Below are 20,297 nucleotides of genomic sequence, written 5' to 3'. Positions count from 1 at the left end.
TTGAATAATGCCAAAGATGTCGCCAGTACGTCCAATTGATATCAGCTGACTGAGCTGAGAAGCCACATGAGTGATTGAAATGAAAGAGCAGAAACCAGATGTTTAGTAAAGTCCCATATCATCTGTTTTTATAGGTTGTATGCTTTATTTGTCTGAAGGCGATTCCTCAGAACTTCACTGGATTATGTGTTTACGTGCATGAAAAGGGAAGTTGAATGGCACGCCACACACACACACACGTCGATTAGTCGTTGGCTCCGCATGTGATCTGCCTGGCATGTATGGATATTTCAGCGTCTAGAAGGAGTTTCTTGAAAATATTTTTGGTGAAAGTTATTTCCTCATGACATAATGCCTGTGAAATGAAAGGTTATTCAAAATTGTGTAATAAAGAAACATCAAAAGTGCCGCATAAAACTGAACTCGTTCCATGGAATTCTACAGATGCAAATAAGAGATTTGTGATTGATTGAGGGTGACTTTGAAAATTGGTTACTTGTGTTTTACTCGTTTAGTCAAGCGTGGCCTCAGACAGGACTGCACTCATCACAGGGATTCCCATAGGCATTAAAAACAAATGTTGTTGCATGAATTTCTCTGAAAGGGAATGAGAACTGGCAGAGCTGTAATTTCATTTGGCACAACTGAAATGTCATGGCAAAGTTGGTCTTTCTATTTACTGATACTTTGACGCAACTGTCCTACGTCAAAGAAAAAAAGAAGGCTCTTAGGTAAGTGAGCTAAATATTGTGGTGCCAAGGAGTCCACATCCTCTAGTGACCAGTGTCTAAACTCTTTTAGGTCACAGTTTGTTTTCAACGTTTTTCCCTACTAGTTCTCATTTCTAGACTTTTCTCCATGCTTAGTGTCTAAAAGGAATAATTCACCCAATTATTTTAAAATTCTATTATTATTTACTCACCCTCATGTCATAAGAAACCTGTGACTTATAGAAGAACTTAAAAGAAGATACTTATGAAGAACTCTGGGGCCCAAACAATATTAGACCTCAGTCACTTTTAATGTATGCAACAACAACAAAAAAACAAGCAATGAAAAGTAATACAGGTTTGGAACAATATGATGCTGAGTAAATAATGACATAATTACCCATGTTGTATTTATTTTTTATTATATATATATATATATATATAAATACACACTGTTAAAATTATATGATCAATAAGTTATGACAACATATGTTTATATATATATATAATCATTTCGCTTTGTATAAGGCCGTGTTGAAGCAAATTAGAAAATGTTTCATATTTTCTCAGTGTCTTAGTTTCCAACATAAATACATTTAAACAAATAAAAAATAAAATAAAATGAATAGGAATACAAGTCAACAAGATATTTATTTTCAAGGAAGACGAACACAAATTAGTGTATTTATTCACAGACCTACTTGTCTTTGATCTAAAGATTCGGCTTGAAAGGACTTATTGCTTTTGTCTATTTTTTGGCACGCAGGCATTAACATGCACAAGTGTGCAAAACACAGTACTGAAGATAGCATTTGCATTTGAGGGCAGCATAATAGTCCTTTTAAAGAATATTTAATTTTCTGTAGAGGTAGCATAAAAGAATCTTGCTTAAATTATATTGTCACATGATATTCAGACATGAAAATACACTGTGTATATAGGATATATATATATATTAGGTTTATTGCCAACTTTGCCAACAAATTGCTTATTGCCAACAAAGCTGGCATGCGATGACAAATGTGTTATACCATGAAAGAAGTGCAATTATTGTCATGACAACGGCAGCGTTTATGGCAACGGTGCCTGTGAGCTCCAGGCTACAGCAAATCCACCACAGGCATGAGGTTAAGTTATTTTATCCACTACAAACAGCGAGTGCAACCAGATTCCACTGACGCAAATGGGTTTTATTTGATTCATTATGAGTATTATGAACTTTTTGAAACCTAAATCTTCACGTCACAGAAAAGTGATGAACAGCCATCATGCTCACAAGCTCAAGAACTCGAAACCGAAGGGTTTTCAATTGTAAATGTGAGTTACTTATTTGAAAAAGTAACTTCTATATGATTTAAAGGGATAGTTCACTAAAAAATGAAAATTGTGTCATCACTTACTCAACCTCATGTTGTTCTAAACCTGTATGGGTTTCTCTGTTCTGTTGAACACAAAAGAAGATATTTTGAAGAATGTCAGTAACCAGTCAGTTGATGGACCCCATTGACTTCCATGGTATTTTTTTTTCCCACTATGGAAGTCAATGGGGTCCATCAACTGTTTGGTTACCGACATTCTTCAAAATATCTTCTTTTGTGTTCAGCAGAAGAAAGAAACTCACACAGGTTTAGAACAACACGAGGTTGAGTAAGTGATGACACAATTTTCATTTTTGAGTGAACTATCCCTTTAAATGGTACCAATGTGTTATTATATATAAATGTACGTATATCGTTGCTGTCAGGCAGAAACCATTTGAATTTTTTTCTTATTAATCATTACTATTGGTTAACCTTTACTCTACATCTGTCTGTGGGATTTGCAAATATTTATCCAATGAAAAGTATTAAAAAGAACTTAAACTTGAAACCTGCCTCAATGTTGAATGAAGTGGCGCTCACATTTTGAACCATCTCTGCTTGTTTGGAATGTAAGGGTAAATAAAGAACTGTTTTTTTTTTTCTTTACTCAAGAAATACCATATATATATATATATATTTAAGGAACTTTTGAGGAACTTTCATATAATTTAAAAATCCAAAAATAGCTGAAAATGTCCAAGGTTGTATGAGTCCCATGAAAAATGGGAGCAATTCTGTGGTTAGGGTGAACTCTTATTCTAATGAGCTTAACGCTGGAGCCGGGCTTGAATGTTGCTCACCTCTTGCCTGGAATGTGCCATTCATAAACCAACCCTCACCACAGAAAGCTATGGTGCCTACAGATGCGTTCCCAGTTCCTGTGACTCAAGTGATGGGAGAAATGGGAGGTAGTGGAGAAATTTGAACCTCTGAATAAAGTTTGTGCAGAAAGGCAGGTTGTAACAGGAATGATCAGTCATGTGTATTTTAGATCCTACATCAACCTTCCTCCAGCTCTTTATTCCTCTTTCTTCGTCTGTTCCTAAGGAAAAAGACATGATTTTTATTAATTATATTAACAATACTTTGACACAACTAGAAGAAAAAGCAGATATTTAAATCTTTTCATAATGCAAACATTCATTTAGATTTCAGTCATGTTATATGCCAATTAGATCTGGACTCTTTTTTCTATTGGCATCTGGTTCCATGAAGAACCTTTAAAGGCCTGTTCACACCAAGGACGATAACTATAAGGTTAACAATACAGATATAGTTTTAAAAATCATTCTAATGTAAAATAATAGCAGAGTCCACACCACAACTATAACGACAATGTCACAGAGGAACAATATTGCTGGATACACTTTCATAATAATTTTTTTCCATTAACAGCCGAGCTTGAGCATTTAAAGTGTGCTAAAGAATGCTATTGGTGTGGATGCTAATATAGTTATCGTTCTTGGTGTGAACGGGCCTTAACATCCAGTTCTTTATTGTGGAAAAAGATTCTGTAGATTACTAAAATGTTCTTTACACTAAAAAAAAATGGTTCTTTTAAGAACTGCGGGGAACCAAAAATGGTTCTTCCATGACATCACTGCAAAAATGACCTTTTGGAGTATTCCTTAGCATTTCCTGTTATGTTCACAGATGTCATTTTTATTGAATAGTGACTTTCATATGGCTTCCGAAGAGTTGAAACAAGCCCGTACAAAGGCGTAACAGGCACGCTAGCTAAACCTTTTGACCACAGCGTTCCCCTGCAGATTTACATGCCCAACAGTCATGCTTTTTTTACGACTTACCTGGTATTGTGTTGTCCAATACAAATCCGAAGAATCCACCAATGAACATGTGGGTGGTGAAGAGAATCATAATGAGCTGATCCAACTCTTTTATGCCTGTTGACAGATACAAACCATTCAAGTCACAAAGAGCTGGGCGGACAGTGACAGATGCCCACTGCATGTATATATATGCAAGTCAACAGGTAGGCGTAAAAACTCTTGGTATAAGATATCTTGTTATTATGTCTTAATTGGGTAAATATTCTAGGACCAATTAACATCCATCTGACGAGACCAACACAGCAAGCGTTGGTCAGGAGTTCAATGTGTCAGCTTAGATCACTAATTCCTGAAAGCCTATCATTAAACTGCTTAAAAGAGGTCCTGATGAAGCACTATGAGACTTATGTTGAGGCCCCCCCCCCCCCTCCCATTCCCTCCCCACCCCAAATTTTAAGCAGTGTTAACCCAACACGAAGATTAGGACAAAGTTCATTGAAAGGGTGCACTGGCCCGAATGTCGAAGGGGGAACGCTGGTTTTCATGTGAAAGGTTTGCGCTGAAGAGAAGGGAGGAGATTACAGTAGAGTCAAACGGAGACTTGTAAAGAGGATTGGCAGATAAGTCGCCCTAACCTCAGGAGTCCAGACAATGCTTCTCACCACTGCGGATAAGCTTGGGATGTGCCACTTGCACCGAGTGACCCGCCACATAGCTGTAGTTATGACACTCAAATGAGATCTCAAAGAAATGAAAGCTTTAGCGCAAGTTCTGCCAGGAAGACTCAATCGTTACGTCACTTATTACCTTCACATCTAACCAATCATGTTCTAATACTTGCAGTGTAAAAGATTGGTACTTACTAAGGGTGTAACGGTTCACAAAATTCACGGTTCGGTTCGGTTCGGTACGTTTTTGATACAGCAAAAAGAAAGAAATGCCAGAGAAATTTCCTTGATTTATTTATTTTTATTCTTTTTTTTTTTTTATTAAAACAAACATCATAAAGTATATTTTTTTTACTTTTAGCAATTCTGGAGCTATAATTGACTCTTCTTAGAGCATATAAAACAAAACAGCTCCTTGGAAAAAATTAAATGTAATATTGTAGTACGTTATAAACAAAGGTTTATTGTAGTTCAGATTAACATTTGAGGGCATAATGTCAAAATAAAACCGACGTAATGTTACTTGAAGGCATTATAGCCTACAATTCCTGCCAAACTTCCATGGTTGCAGTTAGTGTTACTACAGTAAATCCATGGTAAATGTTGCAGATCTGTGGACACTGGATAGTTCATTCATGGCACAATGTTTCTTCCTGGTTTCCACGTCAGCGCTGTTTGATCCGTTAATAACGGAGAAATGTGAATTTTTCTCACTAGATCTCGCAGCGATGTTTTTACTTCTGTGGCGAATTCAAATGCTTTCTTTACCGGATCTCTTAGCGCTGTGTAGTAACAGTCACTGTCGCATGATCACGATCGGCTCGCGCTGCACTGGTCCAAACTGATTCAACGGTCCTTCAACCACACAATAACGAGCAGTTTCGTTCCGCTTGCATTACGTTTGACATTTGATGTTGGGCAATGTTGTGGTCGCGCGGGCGTCTCTTACATTATGAGCGCGCCTACATTTGAAATAACGAAATTTTGGTCGGCAGGAAAAATGGTCCAACGAACCGTTCGGTTTGAAAATGCGTAGCCTACCGAAAACCGAACCGAAAGCCTCGTACCGAACGGTTCAATACGAATACGCGTATCGTTACAGCCCTAGTACTTACACATGTCTGAGTTTGCAGATGCTGACGCAAACAATTACCTCCATCCTCCCCGCCACCACCAGGATGGTCCCTTCCCATAGCCTACCTCCCGGGGGATCGGCTCGCCCCTGCCTTCATCTTCAGACGAGAAATGCAGATTCTGCTACCCTCGGATTGCGCGCTACGGACGGGGTCTACGCCAAATAACTTTATAAATATTTGCTTGCAGGGCTGTTAATAAATATATGCTTTTGTTACATCATTTTATCTCCCGAGTCTTTCTGGTAGAACTACTGTTTCTTGCCCTGTTCAGTTGCTGAAGCAATATTTGAGTCTAATGCGCAGCAAAGGAGTTCAGACTGGAATTGTTCTTTTAATGTATTCGTTATTTTTTTAATTAGTTTTATTAACTTTTTACTGAACAAGTATGGCTTATTTGGAAGGGTTGGCCTCTTCTCTCTAAAAAAAACATGGCAGCATGGCTTAAGTTTGCAAAGTTGCGAACAAACCTCAAGACTTCTGGAACAATGTCGGTATGAGGTGTTTGTGCTGATATGCTGTGTTTGGCTTTTGCCAAATGTGGCGCCGCCACATTAGGCAAAAACCAAACACAGCATATCAGCACAAACACCTCATACCAACTGTCAACCACAGTGGTGGAGGGGTGATGTTTGGGCTTGTTTTGCAGCCACAGGACCTGGGCACCTTGCAGTCATTGAGTCGACCATAAACTCATTTTTGCTTTATTTTGTTAAATAAATAATGACATTGATTTGACAAATGATTTTTTGTTATGCCCTGACGCGGGCCATATAATCCAAAAGGCTGTACTTTCTTTTTCACATGACTGAATGCATACATAAACACATACATCCATTATATATAAACACACATACATGCTGTAACAGTCATGTTCTTTTAGTTTTGTTTTCATGGAATTTTAGATTGTACTTAGTTCCTGTTTTCCCATGTCTGAGTTTCCCACCGTCAATTACCATGGACACCCATCTCACCAGCTGTCATTCATCATGTTCGTTAGCTCTGTGTATTTAGTTCCTCATTGTTCTCTGTTTCCTGTCGGTTCTCGTTAACGCACTAGCTAAGTTTGGTTATGTATGCATTCTGATATTAAAGCCACGCTGAGCCAGATCGTGACACATGCATTATATATATATATATATACATATATATATATATATACAATTTACAATTAAGTTTATATTTTGGCAAAATGCAGTAGGTATGGCTCAACTATACTCAGTTTCAGAGAAAACTTATTGAACATTTATATCAAAGCCATCAAGATTAAACAAAACAAAATTAAACTTAATTTTGTGTGAATGCTTATTGAAACCATAACAGAAGTCATCAGGTTATGTGATTACGCTCAAAACGGCAGCGTTTTCTTTCAGCCTGAGCTCACTGAGTTTTAATGAAGAATCCTTTTATGTGTAAACATGGTGTAAATAAGTGATTTATTGAGCTTCTTTGATTATAATGGGAGTTTTCGCAAGAGTGCAGAACTGAGGCTGAAGTTATTGACAGCTTCATTGATTAAAGAGAGCGCACTTTGCAAGCTTTTTGTATTGGCTATATCCCATTCGCTATTTCAATAAATGTTGTGTTTTTCAAGCTACCGACACACTACACAGAGTACAGTTTCAGGAGTGACAACCCAAGGGTGAATCTGCTAAATTATTGTTTTGTTAAGTCACCCGGAAGTTTTAATGATTGACAGAGATAATTATAGCAATAGACGGATGGAAAAAATGATGATATGTAATGTGTTTTTTTAACTGAATTTTCACTTGGTCTTTTTAAAGGAATGATGGCTTAATTGAAAATAATTGAAGGGTACATTATAATGTTTTAATGCAAATAAATACAATTTAAAATAAAAGCTGTGAATCATAGTGAAAATGAAGCAGTACTGGGTTTTTGTTGTGGTGAGAGGCCTGAACCTTTGGTTCTGTGACGGGGCCCAATAATTGGTGCTATGCCCCTGAGTAGAAGTATTATACTCCTGTCCTGTAAAATATGTTTGCTGATGGGTTAAATGCTGCATACGTTAGGTGATGCTGATGTTATTTTGTTTATATTCACCTGTGTTGATCATGCCTGGATTCGAATGAAACCAGGTTGGGAGCACAAGACCACTGAAGGTCGAGAAGCCAAGAATTAGGAGATTCCTGGAGGAGTTCAAGTCCACATACTGCAAGAAAAGAAATGAAATACAAAAGAAGCAAACTCTTAGTATGTATTTTATTAGATGAAGTCGCCCTGACATACAATTTTATAACAATGAAATGAAAATGTATGAGAACTCTATCAAGTATACCTGCAGATTGGAAATACCGACTGCTGCTACCATGCCAAACATGATGAGGAACATTCCACCAATGACCGGGTCTGGAATAGTTATAAAGACTGCACTGAATTTACCAAAGAGTCCCAAGATGATCATAAGAAGCCCAGCGGTTTGAAGTACCAATCTGCTGCCGACCTGGCACACAATGTATCAGCCATCAAAAATATAAATCATCCAAAATACTGTCATGAAACCCAAACCAAACAAACCAAAAAACATTTATGTACATGCAGGAATGCAATAGTTGTCATTCCCATGAAACGGAGATACATTATAAACAAAAATGGCCTGATAACATTTAAACACCACTTGGCAAAAATCGAAATAAAATCTTCAAAATAAGACCTTTTTATATAACACTGCCCTGAAGAAGCTGCACAGCAGATGTTTAAGCATTCCTCCAAAAATGACATTAATCTCATGTCATGTGTTGCCTCCTCGAGCATCAATGATGACTTGCAGGTGTTGGTGATAGATGTGGATGAGACCCTCAATTGCCCTGAGAGGAGAAGACCTTAAATGTACAGAGGATGCTCAAAAAACAAAATGATTTACAGGAAGTGCAGGATGTTTGAGAACAGTGGGCACCTTTATTACTCAGAACTCATGCACAGGAACGATCATAAAAGGTCACAAATTGTCATTGATGCTCGGGAAGTCAACACTAAATATTAAGCCCCAAAACAACCTGAAATTCTAATCAGGATCATTTCTGATTTTGTATGGTTGGGGATTATATGTATATCTGTGTACAAAATAATTAAATTTATTTATTTACTGCTCTAACTTCTCTTTAAAAAGTTAAACATTATTATTTTAGTTATTTTATGTTCTGGAATATGTGTAAATATCAGTAATGACAAGTTTTGAAAAGCTTAATCACCAAAAAAAAAAAAAATGCACGTGCAGATTGTCCAAGATGTATGTAAACTTATGAGCAGAAATGTATGTAAATATTTGTTACGAGAAAAAACATGCAGCATGGCCACATACAGTATTTCTGGTGATATTTTTATTAAGAACATATACAAATGGCAATGTTAATATTAAGAAGATATCAAACTTCATCTGAAATTAGTTTAATTTGGAAATAGGCCTACATAAAGTTTTATGTTATAGCATGTCATTCTCACATTTTTTATTCTCAAATATATTGTACTTTACTATATGTATATCCAACTTACACAGCATACCCACGTAAAGCAATATTTACTATACAGCTAGTCTCAACTGCATGGTTGTTTATAGCTGTGCGATAATAGTTTACATTTTGATATGATATAAAGTTTGATCCAAATTTATTCTCATACATACAGTACACTCGCATAAACATACCGTATAGCAAATCTGCTTGATTGTTTATATTTTCACAAAATGTTTATTATAAGTTCACCCAGCTCTAATCAGTTAAATTTGTATATAAAGCATGAAGATATTAAAATCGTATAAACAATAACATAATGATTTACTGTAAAGCTGCTTCGAGGTAATGTGTATTGTGAAAAGCGCTATATAAAATAAAATCGAATATGGATTACTAATGTGTGACTTCAGGAAGTCTAGTCAATGTTTTAGTTGAATAGTAATATAAAAGTGTTGAAATATAATGAAGAAATTGCTTTGGTGTTGGTTGCCACAACAATGAAGATAGTTATAGTTATTATTATTATTGTTGTTGTTGTCAATAAACAGAGAAATCCTACCCTTGTAATTCCCAGAGCGGCGATATTCTGACTGTAGGAGGTGGTTCCATTACCACTACCCCACAGGGCAGCCAAGATGCAGCCCACGCCTTCCACCGCAATGCCGCGGTTAATAGCATGTGTGGGAGGTGGAGGCGCACCAGAGAGGCGAGCGCACGCATAATAGTCTCCAATGGACTCCATTGTTGAGGCCAGCACTCCAGCCATCATGCCCAGTACAGACGACACGCTCACAGTGGGTAAACCCCACTGTCCTGTAAAAGAATTAATAGATAAGGAAATGCTCGTTACGGACAGTAAGTTCCTTATGATGCAAAAAAAAACATAGTATGGTTGGAAGCATGATGAGGTTACTAGGAACACCATTTCTTCTAACCGGTTAAGGTGGAGAAGCTTAACAAAAAGAAACCTTTGGGTTGTTGTTTTTTCATTTTGTCTATTGACACAAGGAAGCAAAGTTTGACTAGTTTGTTATGGTGTCATGAAGGTATGTTTGCTTTGACTCCCATTCAAATTTGTGTCAGATTTTCAGCCAAAAAAATACTCAAAATACCAGATTTTAATCAGACTTTCTGAGTAATACTTAAGCATAGTTTTCTCAATTACTCAACTCAATGCATTTAGGCATGCAGACATGGTCTAGACGATCTGCTGAAGTTCAGCCTCAAAATGGGGAGGAAAGGTGATTTAAGTGACTATGAACGTGGCATGGTTGTTGGTGAGATGCGCTGGTCTGAGTATTTCTGAAACTGCTGATCTACTGGGATTTTGACACACAACCATCTCTAGGGTTTACAGAGAATGGCCTGAGGTCAGAGGAGAATGGCCAGACTGGTTTGAACAGATAGAAAGGCAACAGTAACTCAAATAACCCAACCGAGGTGTGCAAACAAACATTTTTTAAGCGCACAACACGTTGAACTTTGAAGCAGATGGGCTACAGCAGCAGAAGACACACCGGGTGACACTCCTGACAGTTAAGTACAGGAAACTGAGTTAACAATTTGCACAGGCTCACCAAAATTGGATGATAATAAAAATTGGAAAAACTGATGAGTCTCGATTTCTGCTGTTACATTCAGATGGTAGGGTCAGAATTTGGTGTAAACACACTTTGGGCCCCTTAGTACCTGAGTATTGTTACTGACCATGTCCATCCCTTTATGACTGCAGTGTACCCATCTTCTGATGGCTACTTCCAGCAGGATAATGTCCCATATCACAAAGCTCTCTCTCTCTATGTATCTATATCTATATATATACATACAGCTATATATAAAGCAAAAAGGATAATACACACAGTAGTAGAATATACACAGAAGAAACACATTATGGTAAAAAATACACACAGTAATATGAGACCCATGTTCAGTTATTCTTGTATATCAGCCCGGAGCACATACATGTCTCAAGGGATTTAAGTGGGTCAAGCGAAAATGACTTATTGTACTCACTAACATTCAGACACTGATGCAGTCAAACCTGTATAACTATTTGATGTTTAAAATACCACATTCCCGAACATGTAAGCCCCTGGGTGATACAACTAATAGGCTTTATCTAAAGAAGTCAAATGGGACGCAGTGAAAAGTACGATGGAAACCTTAAAGCTGTTTCAAATACATACGTGCAAGCTGATTCCTAGCAGAGGACCGATTGGTGTTGAATGCTTTTCTTAATACAACAGAATGACTGAAAAGACCTGAGTGGGTAGCACGCTGAAACGGGTGAGGGCTCAAAAGCCTGACTGTCATTGTCATAGACAATAATACACCACACCTTTATGAGTGAGAATTGGCCCTAGCAAAGACAACTATGGTTCCCGGTGACTGACAGTTCCCAAATGTTCTTCAGGATGAATTAGAGAAGCCCTATTCATGTCACTTTTCACATGTCACATATGCATCTCTCATCTCTGGAATCCGAAAGAAACACTACCATTCAAGATAGCTCTTTCTTTTTTGACAGACATGTCTTAAAAACAGCTTGCAAACAGCATTTGGGAACCAGCTTTGACAGTACTGTTGAAATAGCTAACGTTCATGTTCATTGACTATGAAAATCAACTTTCATGTATTATTCAGAACCGTCAGATGGTTGACAAAATGTTTGCTTAATGAGTTCCATGGAAACCATGTATCTTTGCATCAAACCATTCATTGACTTTTTGCTATCATGAATTGGTATTTTAATTCATGACAAGATTAATTAATTATTTCTTCTGGAATTTTCACAGTTAAGCAAGAGATAACAAATGTGGGTGTTTTTTCAACTATGGGTAACCTATTTTTGGCCCTGTGCACTTTTAGGAAATAAATCCTATTAAAACACAACCTTTTCTGAAATGTAATTTCCACCACATTTCAAATTATGTTTTTGTCTGCAGCATTCTGTGATGGAAATGGCATTCTAAACATTTTTGGAAAATTGTACTTGTCCTTAGTCATCTAAAGCATGTTTTTCATTGGCATGAAGAAATTATAAAATTATATTGTGAAACAAATAATATAAAAAATTGTTTACATGATCAAACTTATTTCTTTTAAATGTATAAATATTTTATATATTAGGGGTGTAATGATACATGTATTCGCCCCGAACTGTCACGGTCAGATGATGAATACAGTGTCACAGGCGATCCACACTCCAATCCAGTAATGCAACACTGTTTGCTGACCACCACAACACGAAAAAGAGCAGAAGACGAGGTGGCGATCTATGCACCAACCCAAAACAAGGGCTGTGTTCGAAATTGCCCCAATACACTCATTCACTATTCCCTACATTACTCCACTAATATAGTCCACTTAAAGGAGTGAATGAAAATGAGTGCATTCGGTCACTGAGTGAATTCAGACACTTTTTACTGAGTAAAAAGGAATTTATACCTGTATGATATTACGCTTTACCCACATTGGACCAGCAGTTTGGAAAATTGAATGGATAGATCAGACGCCGGTATTCATTCGGCGTGACCGTCAAAATGAGTTATGGGTATTCTCTAGCTCAGTGTTTCCCTACCCTATTCCTGGAGGCACACCAACACTACACATTTTCCAACTCTTCCTAATCAATCACACCTAAATCAACTCAAATTGTTGGTAGAGACTCCAAGACCAGAAATATATGGGTCAGATAAGGAAGACATCCACAATGTGCACTATTGGAGTGCCTCCAGCAGCAGGGTTAGGAAACACTGCTCTAGCTGTTCAGCGTACACTGGTTGTACACTCGTTATTGCGGTGCATTCTGGGATTCGTCCACTATGGTTTCGGACACCAGTAAAAATGTCTGTCCCCTTAACTAGTGCCCTATTTAAGGAAATAGGGGGCAATTTCAGACACAGCCAAGAGCATTTCTCAATAACAAGTATGCAAAAGTTCGGACTTGCCAAGTTCGACTCAGGAGTACAAACTCCCGAGGAAGGGAGGATGCAGATTCAGTTATTCTGCAAATGGTACAGCAGCGTTCTTGATATCGTCACTCAACTCGCCTTGGCTACTCTGGTTATCTGTATGTATATTTACAATAAAACATACACGTACACCACCCTGCCTCTTTTCATTTTCATTTAAAAATCTTAAACGTATTAATAGCCACACTTCATTGAATGTATAACCAAACGAAATATAAAACAACCCTGCCTTTTGTTGTTTTCATTTTTAAAATATGAAACATTAATATGTTCAGGCAATATGTACATATGTACTCTGATTCTCTTCACTGTATGTACATGTATGATAAAATTAAACTCTTTTTGTTAAATGTCAGTTTTAATGATCAAAATCCCTTATAAAAGTTTTAGTATGAAGTATAAGAAGCTATACAATAAGAAATAAAGACAAGCAAACAATTCGGTCTAACTACATCAGGGGGACTAAATGTCACTACTGGAACAAACTGTAATTTGCACTACTGTCTGTTTAAAATAAAATAAAATAAATCAGCATTGTGGATTTGTAGCCTTTTCCTGTTGTACTGAACTCGTATCGAACCGTGACCCAAAAACCGAGGTACGTATCGAACCGTGACTCGTGATTTCTGTGTACCATTACCGTTCTGTGTACTTTTTTACAAAAGCATCTATTTCAGATAAATGTTGTTCTTGTAAAACTTTCTTTTCATCAAAGAATCCTGAAAGAAATGTACACAACTGTACTCAACATTGATAATAATAATAAATGTTTCTTAAGCACCAAATCAGCTAATTAGAAAGATTTCTAAAGGATCATGTGACACTGAAGACTGGTGTAATGATGCTGAAAATTTACCTTTACCATCACAGGAATAAATAAGGCAAGGCAAGCCTTGGTGAGCATAAGAGACTTCTTTTAAAAACGTAAAAAAAATCATACCAATCCCAAACTTTTGAATGATAAAGTTTGGGATCTGTAAGATTTTTTAATAAATAAATAAATTATATATATATAATTTATAATTTATAGTGAAAAAACTTGTGAAAGTCTGGGTCTCTCAAATCTAAATCTTTAAATAAAATGTGTAAAAAATGATGACGACATAATAGCAAAAAAAAAAAAAATTTCAACTGCATTGTTACAAATAAAATTCCATGTTATTTGCTGTACAGCTGTTTGATGGTGGCTCACCTGGATAAGGCACATAAAACCATGCAGCACTTTTTACTGCATTGAGATTGATGTCAGTTCTGGCCATGTATCCGTACTCATTCGGGGATGAGGGCAGGGCATTGAAATATGTCAGCAGGAAGCACACCAGCCAGGCTCCACACATCCCAAATAAAGCCTGCACATTAAATACAACACACATAAACATGGCTTTCTACGTCTCCTTGTCATGGACTTCACAATGTACACTTTCTTGTTTTTGAACCTTTAAAGGCTGGATTTATTAGCTCACTTAGGCTAAGTCAATTAATGTCAGGCTAGTAATGCTAGGAATCTTTTTGTAATCTGTAACGTTATCTGTAGCATGTAAAATGTGACAAGGGTATTAGCCCTGGGGTATTTCTCTATTTTTGCCAAGAGTAAAGCTTGAAACTATTACTTTTTATTTTAACTCTTCCCACAACTCTTTTCGACAAGATTGTCACCGACTGAGTGGTATTTAAGACGTAGTTACTTCAAAACCACCATATGACAGATTACATCTAATATCTGATCTGTTATCAGTAGTGGCTTTCACAATGGAGGAACCTTTTCATAATTCCTAGAACTATTGGCGGAAGAAGTACTCGGATTTAGTCGTGTTCTAGGAACGATTTTAGTTCTAGCAATTCCTTTAGAGGAACTAAGACGTTAGTGTAAGCTGATTGGCTAAACGCACGCGAAACACCAACACGTTATGGAACATGTAAAACAGTGACAGATGGGCCTATTAACCTACGCTAAGGTTGAAAATACAACGCAACTTTGAGGGGACCAAGCGAAATATGTGTACCAAGCGAAATTATGTGTTTCTGCTCAGCTAGCAACACTGGACATCAACCACATGGCATACACAAATACCTTTTCATATACTCTACTTTCTATTGTATAATAGTTATATCTAATAACGTATTAGACAGATCGTAAACTAATGAACATGGAGGCTCTGGTTGGCGTTCTCAGCACCGTCAAAATAAAGGTCTGTCGCGCCGTCAAAATAAAAGTCACAAAAACAAGCGCGGCTTCGTCGCTTCAGAGTTCCAACTGGCGGTGTGAATGCAACCAGGAAAATGGTTGCACTGAAAATCTGCACTATTTCTAGGTCACTAGTTTAATTGAAGGATTCAAAAACGTGGTTCACCAGGCACAAACTTGTGGAGTTCATTCCAGTTTGTCACTAAAGCAAAATGAGGACATAGCCTACATACCCAATATTAAGAAATGTAATTTTTCACTCAAATTGTTGTGCTATTATACAGTTGTAATGACAATTAAAACAGCAATGCAGAAGCATTTTCTCTAGTGGCTCCAGAACTTCGGATCCCATGGTAGATATACCTACGTAATAATATTATACAGACATAATTATAATTATATAAAATACACTCACAGAAAAGAGTTTGAAGAGAGGGTACTGGAAGACTTTCCACTTCTTGTCCTTATAAGCAATGAGAGGAAGGTTAACTTTGCTCAAATACTGGGAGAAGAGAAAGATCAGGCAAACAGTTCTGTAGAAAGATGACAAGATATCATCGTTAGAAAGATAGTAGCTCATATGCACAGATCTATACGGTTTACAAATATTAAACATCTTTATCTTTGTTTCCGTATGAAATAACATCTTATAATTATTCTAAAAGTATTCTAGTTGTTTAAATCCATTACTTTTATCTGTTTTGTAGGTCCAGCAAAGCAAACTCAAATTCTTTCCAAGTATCTGCCACGTGTAAACCCTGATTGGACTGCTTTAAACGTAATCTTCTCTTCAAGGACAAAATGTCAATAATCCATTGTTTTCAACTAAACCATAATTTTAATGTGCATACGATTCAGGTTTTTTACTCTAATTCAATTGGGTCACTTTAACAACAAAGGTTGCCATATTGTATGGTGTAGGTAAGGTTTAAGATTAAGACTAGTGAGGATCAGATTAAGGACTGGACGAGAATGAAGAAGAGGATTATGAATAAGGATTGGATTTAATTTGATACTGAATTAAATATCCTCATAAATAGCATCTGCTTTGATTTTTTTTATTTTTTTTAAGTAGCTGACAACAACAACCTTCAAATAAAAGTATATCAGCAAAAACATCAACACGTTATTTGTTCAAACAAACAGGCATCTTTTGTCTTGTACAAAAATTAATGCTGCCACAACCTGAATCTTATTTACAGGGCTTAAGATGAGATCTTTACTATGTGACCTATGGGTCACACACACATATGTGCCTTAAACCTTTGTTTACTCTGAGGCACCTGGACAGGGAGGGTCTGAGGGGCGAGTCGCTCAAACCGATGGCAGGATTAATGTATTCTCTTAGGGATGCTTGAGGATGAGTAATGAACAGCGTTTTTTTTCATCAAAGGATCTGAGCGATGTTTTATCATTTAAATGAAAACACTGAAGAGGGTTGATCTGTACAGATAAACACTGAACCCTGAGGGTGTTTTGTTTTTAAAGGGGCCTTGCATTGTGAGAGCCACACGACAGCCATACGCAATTAGAAATACAGATTAGTGACTCGGCTCTCGAAGTTACACATAATTCTGCAGTAACTCACAGAGCAGCAATTCCCCAGTGAGCTCCTGACTTCTGCCCAGCCTGGATGAAGAGCGACAGTCCGATGAGGTTGATGGTGGGAGCAATGGCCAGCGGCCCGATGAACCTCAGCACAAGCCCCACGAGACCCGACAGGCCCAGGACAAGCTGAAGCATTGAGGCCACTAGAATAGCACCCTGGATCTACGGAATGTGAAAAAATGGTCAGAATGTTCTGAGAAAATATATGAAAATTGTAGATATTTATTCATGAAACAAGGTACGTTCATTGAGTTTAGGTTTTCCCTGTCTGACTGCCTGTCTGTGTTCCTAGTTAGTTTCTTTGGTTGTTAATTAGCTGTGCACATGTACTGTTTTACCTTGATTTCTCTGTCTTTAAGTATTTAATTCCTTAGTTGCCTGAGTTCTGTGTTTCGCGTCATTAACGTTTTGTTGAGAGTTATTCCCTTATTATCTCCTGCACATTCCATTTATTCTATTCAATTTTCTGTTTTGCAATTCAAGAAATTCTTGCATACATCACAAACTGGTTTCTCTTCCCCTCACAATAAACATGAATGAGCGAGTCTTGAGTGACCTGTACGACATCTCATATTTACAACCTGGTCGTTTCTGTTTTCAAAATAATAACAATAATTAACTCCTTGATTTAGTACTGGGCTCATATGCATTCATTCCATTCCATTCTCCATTTATTGTAAATGTACAGATTTTACAGATCACCCTAAACAACTGAATAACTTTAAAGCCTCCCGATAATTTACAAAGAATATCAATACATTTTTGCAATATTTAAGACTGACCTTAAAGCTTAAAAATGCCTTTGAAAAAATATCTGGTCATTCAGATGTTAAGTATTATAGTTTTTCCTTTTGTAACCTCCTTAAGACAAAAGCTGCTCTTCACATCTGAGACTTTACAAGGTAAAATTATTACAGTGACAATTTTTTTTCTAATTTTACAGCCAACACTCATTTTAAATAGCAGACAATAGTTCAACATGATCTCATTAGTATTCATAAGTACAGGTATAAGAGCATTCTTACATTTTTGTACATTACTGATAATTACAATTTCCATGACAGCTTTTAAATCAAACCCTTTTTACATTTGAAAATCTTTAGAGGCGTGCAAATGTTTAGCAATACTTTTTATGAATTGAATTGCATTTAATATAAATGAAATCAAACTGGTTTAATGATATTTAACTTAACGTATATACAACGGTTTTACTCTACTGCGTATGCATCAACAATGTTTTCTTATATTTCATTCTTGTGGAGCTTTTGACATTTAAAATGTCTTTAAAAGTTCAATGAGAGTATCACTACGAGGATTGAATTCGCTCACAAAGCTTCCAACGGTTTCAGTTTGGATGAGGTTTCGTAAAGATTTGCGAGTCTCCAAAACTCACTAAAATGTATTATTTGCTCTTGCCACACATTTCCTTTTGACACATGACTCGAGGCTAAGAACAGACTCACTTGTTTCAAATGATGCAATTAGGTTCAGGTTTTGAAATAATATTTCCTACAGTACCTCGCGGATGCGGACCTTCCACACCTCGTCACCATCCACGAGGAGGGCTGCAGAATCTGTGGTGTTTGGTTGAGCGGTGGCACTCATGTCTGGGCATCTCCACTTGGGGAGGGCGAGGATAGCCAAGGTCGGGGTGATGAAGGTGAACGTCCCCCCTTGGAGGATCGGCAACCTGCAAAGTCATAAAGAATGTTTATTTTGCTCTGAGGCTATTTTATTCATTATGTCAGTTAAATCATAAAAACATTGGCAGTAGTCATGCAAAAAAACCATCAATATATTCCTTTCACTGAATTATGGAGTACATAAAAACCATTGAATGCAAAGGTCTCGGCTGAAAAGACGAGAGCCAGACTGATTTTAATGTACTTCTGTAAATAATGTAAATTCTGTCATTATTTACTCACTCTCAAGTCATTCCAAACTTCTTTCTTCTATGGAACATAACTGCAGATGTTTTTGTCAGTCAGTGTTCAATGTTGTTGATTTGCATTGTATGGACAAAACCAATACTCTTATGTTTTGTACTATTACGACTCTAAACTCTTTACTCTTTCCCTGCCATTGACAGAATTTTCTGGCAATCCATGTTTTCACTGTTATGCATTAGGAGGCCCTATTACACATCTTTTGATATAGTACAGTATGTCTAGATCAATACACAGGAGAAGAAGCAGAAACAACAAGCGATTGAAGCATTGCTTATGCACATGTAAAATTACGCGGTGTTGATGAATGAGATCTACTGGATCTATGTTTTGATCATCGTTCTGAATCTAATTCGGATGTAGTCTTTGACAAAAACATGATTTTCTCAGCTTTTTGTTCAAAATGTCACTTTTTTAAAATTAAACTTACCCACATTCAATTGTTGATAAAAAAAGAATGCATGAAGCTAGAATAAAATGATTTATTCCCCAAGGAATCTTTCAGTGAACATGCTTAAAAGAACCATTATTTTCTTAGTGCAAAGAAGAATGTAATAACTAAAGAAACTTTTTCCACTATAAAGAACCTTTTTGTGCATTTCAAAGATTCCATGGATGTTAAAGGGATTGTTAACCTACAAATTAAAATTTTATTGATGACATCTGAGAGCTTTCTGTTCCTCTATTGGCAGCTGCGCAACTACCACTTTGATGCTTCAAAAAGTTCATAAAGAGATCGTAAAACTAATCCATAAAAATTGAGCAGTTTTGTCCAAATTTTCTGAAGAGACACGATCGCTTTATATTGTGGAACAGATTGAATTTAGGCTTTCATTCACATATAAACATTGATCAGCAAACATAAACAGAAGTTCAAACGAACTTGCTTGACGAGCGAGAACAAACCTCTTGCTGAAGCTCAAACGTCCTGCGTAACACGAGACTGAACCTCATTGGTTCTTGAGGACCTCAAACGTGATGCGGAACACATGAGAATGAACCTCATTGGTTCTTGCGGAGCTCAAACGTGATGCGTAACACACGAGAATGAACCTCATTGGTTCTTGCGGAGCTCAAACGTGATGCGTAACACACGAGAATGAAACTCATTGGTTGTTGCGGACCTCAAACGTGATGCGTAACACATGAGAATGAACCTCATTGGTTCTTGCGGAGCTCAAACGTGATGCGTAACACACAAGAATGAACCTCATTGGTTCTTGCGGACCTCAAACGTGATGCGTAACACATGAGAATGAACCTCATTGGTTGTTGCGGACCTCAAACGTGATGTATAACACACGAGAATGAACCTCATTGGTTCTTGCGGACCTCAAACGTGATGCGTAACACATGAGAATGAACCTCATTGGTTCTTGCGGTCCTCAAACGTGATGCGTAACACACGAGAATGAACCTCATTGGTTCTTGCGGAGCTCAAACGTGATG

At 37.1% G+C, this 20,297-nt stretch overlaps 1 protein-coding gene across 1 annotated transcript in view; it reads right to left on the bottom strand.

Annotated features, from left to right (window-relative positions):
• Positions 1–2,771: 2,771 nt before the first annotated feature.
• Positions 2,772–20,297, bottom strand: part of LOC307151902 (solute carrier family 23 member 2) — a 29,106-nt gene continuing 11,580 nt past the window's right edge. The window contains exons 4-12 of the mRNA XM_079860150.1: positions 18,421–18,592; positions 16,883–17,064; positions 15,710–15,827; positions 14,302–14,458; positions 9,695–9,948; positions 7,962–8,126; positions 7,727–7,835; positions 3,880–3,975; positions 2,772–3,113 (exon numbers count right to left, since the gene is read on the bottom strand). Of these exons, the coding sequence (XP_079716276.1) occupies positions 2,929–3,113; positions 3,880–3,975; positions 7,727–7,835; positions 7,962–8,126; positions 9,695–9,948; positions 14,302–14,458; positions 15,710–15,827; positions 16,883–17,064; positions 18,421–18,592 (1,438 nt within the window). The 3' untranslated portion in view covers positions 2,772–2,928. The remainder of the gene's footprint in view (positions 3,114–3,879; positions 3,976–7,726; positions 7,836–7,961; positions 8,127–9,694; positions 9,949–14,301; positions 14,459–15,709; positions 15,828–16,882; positions 17,065–18,420; positions 18,593–20,297) is intronic.

The sequence above is a fragment of the Squalius cephalus genome (genome assembly GCF_949319135.1).
Source record: "Squalius cephalus genome assembly, chromosome: 23".
In the NCBI taxonomy this organism is placed as follows: domain Eukaryota; kingdom Metazoa; phylum Chordata; class Actinopteri; order Cypriniformes; family Leuciscidae; genus Squalius; species Squalius cephalus.
This window is presented reverse-complemented; position numbering and strand designations above follow the sequence as displayed.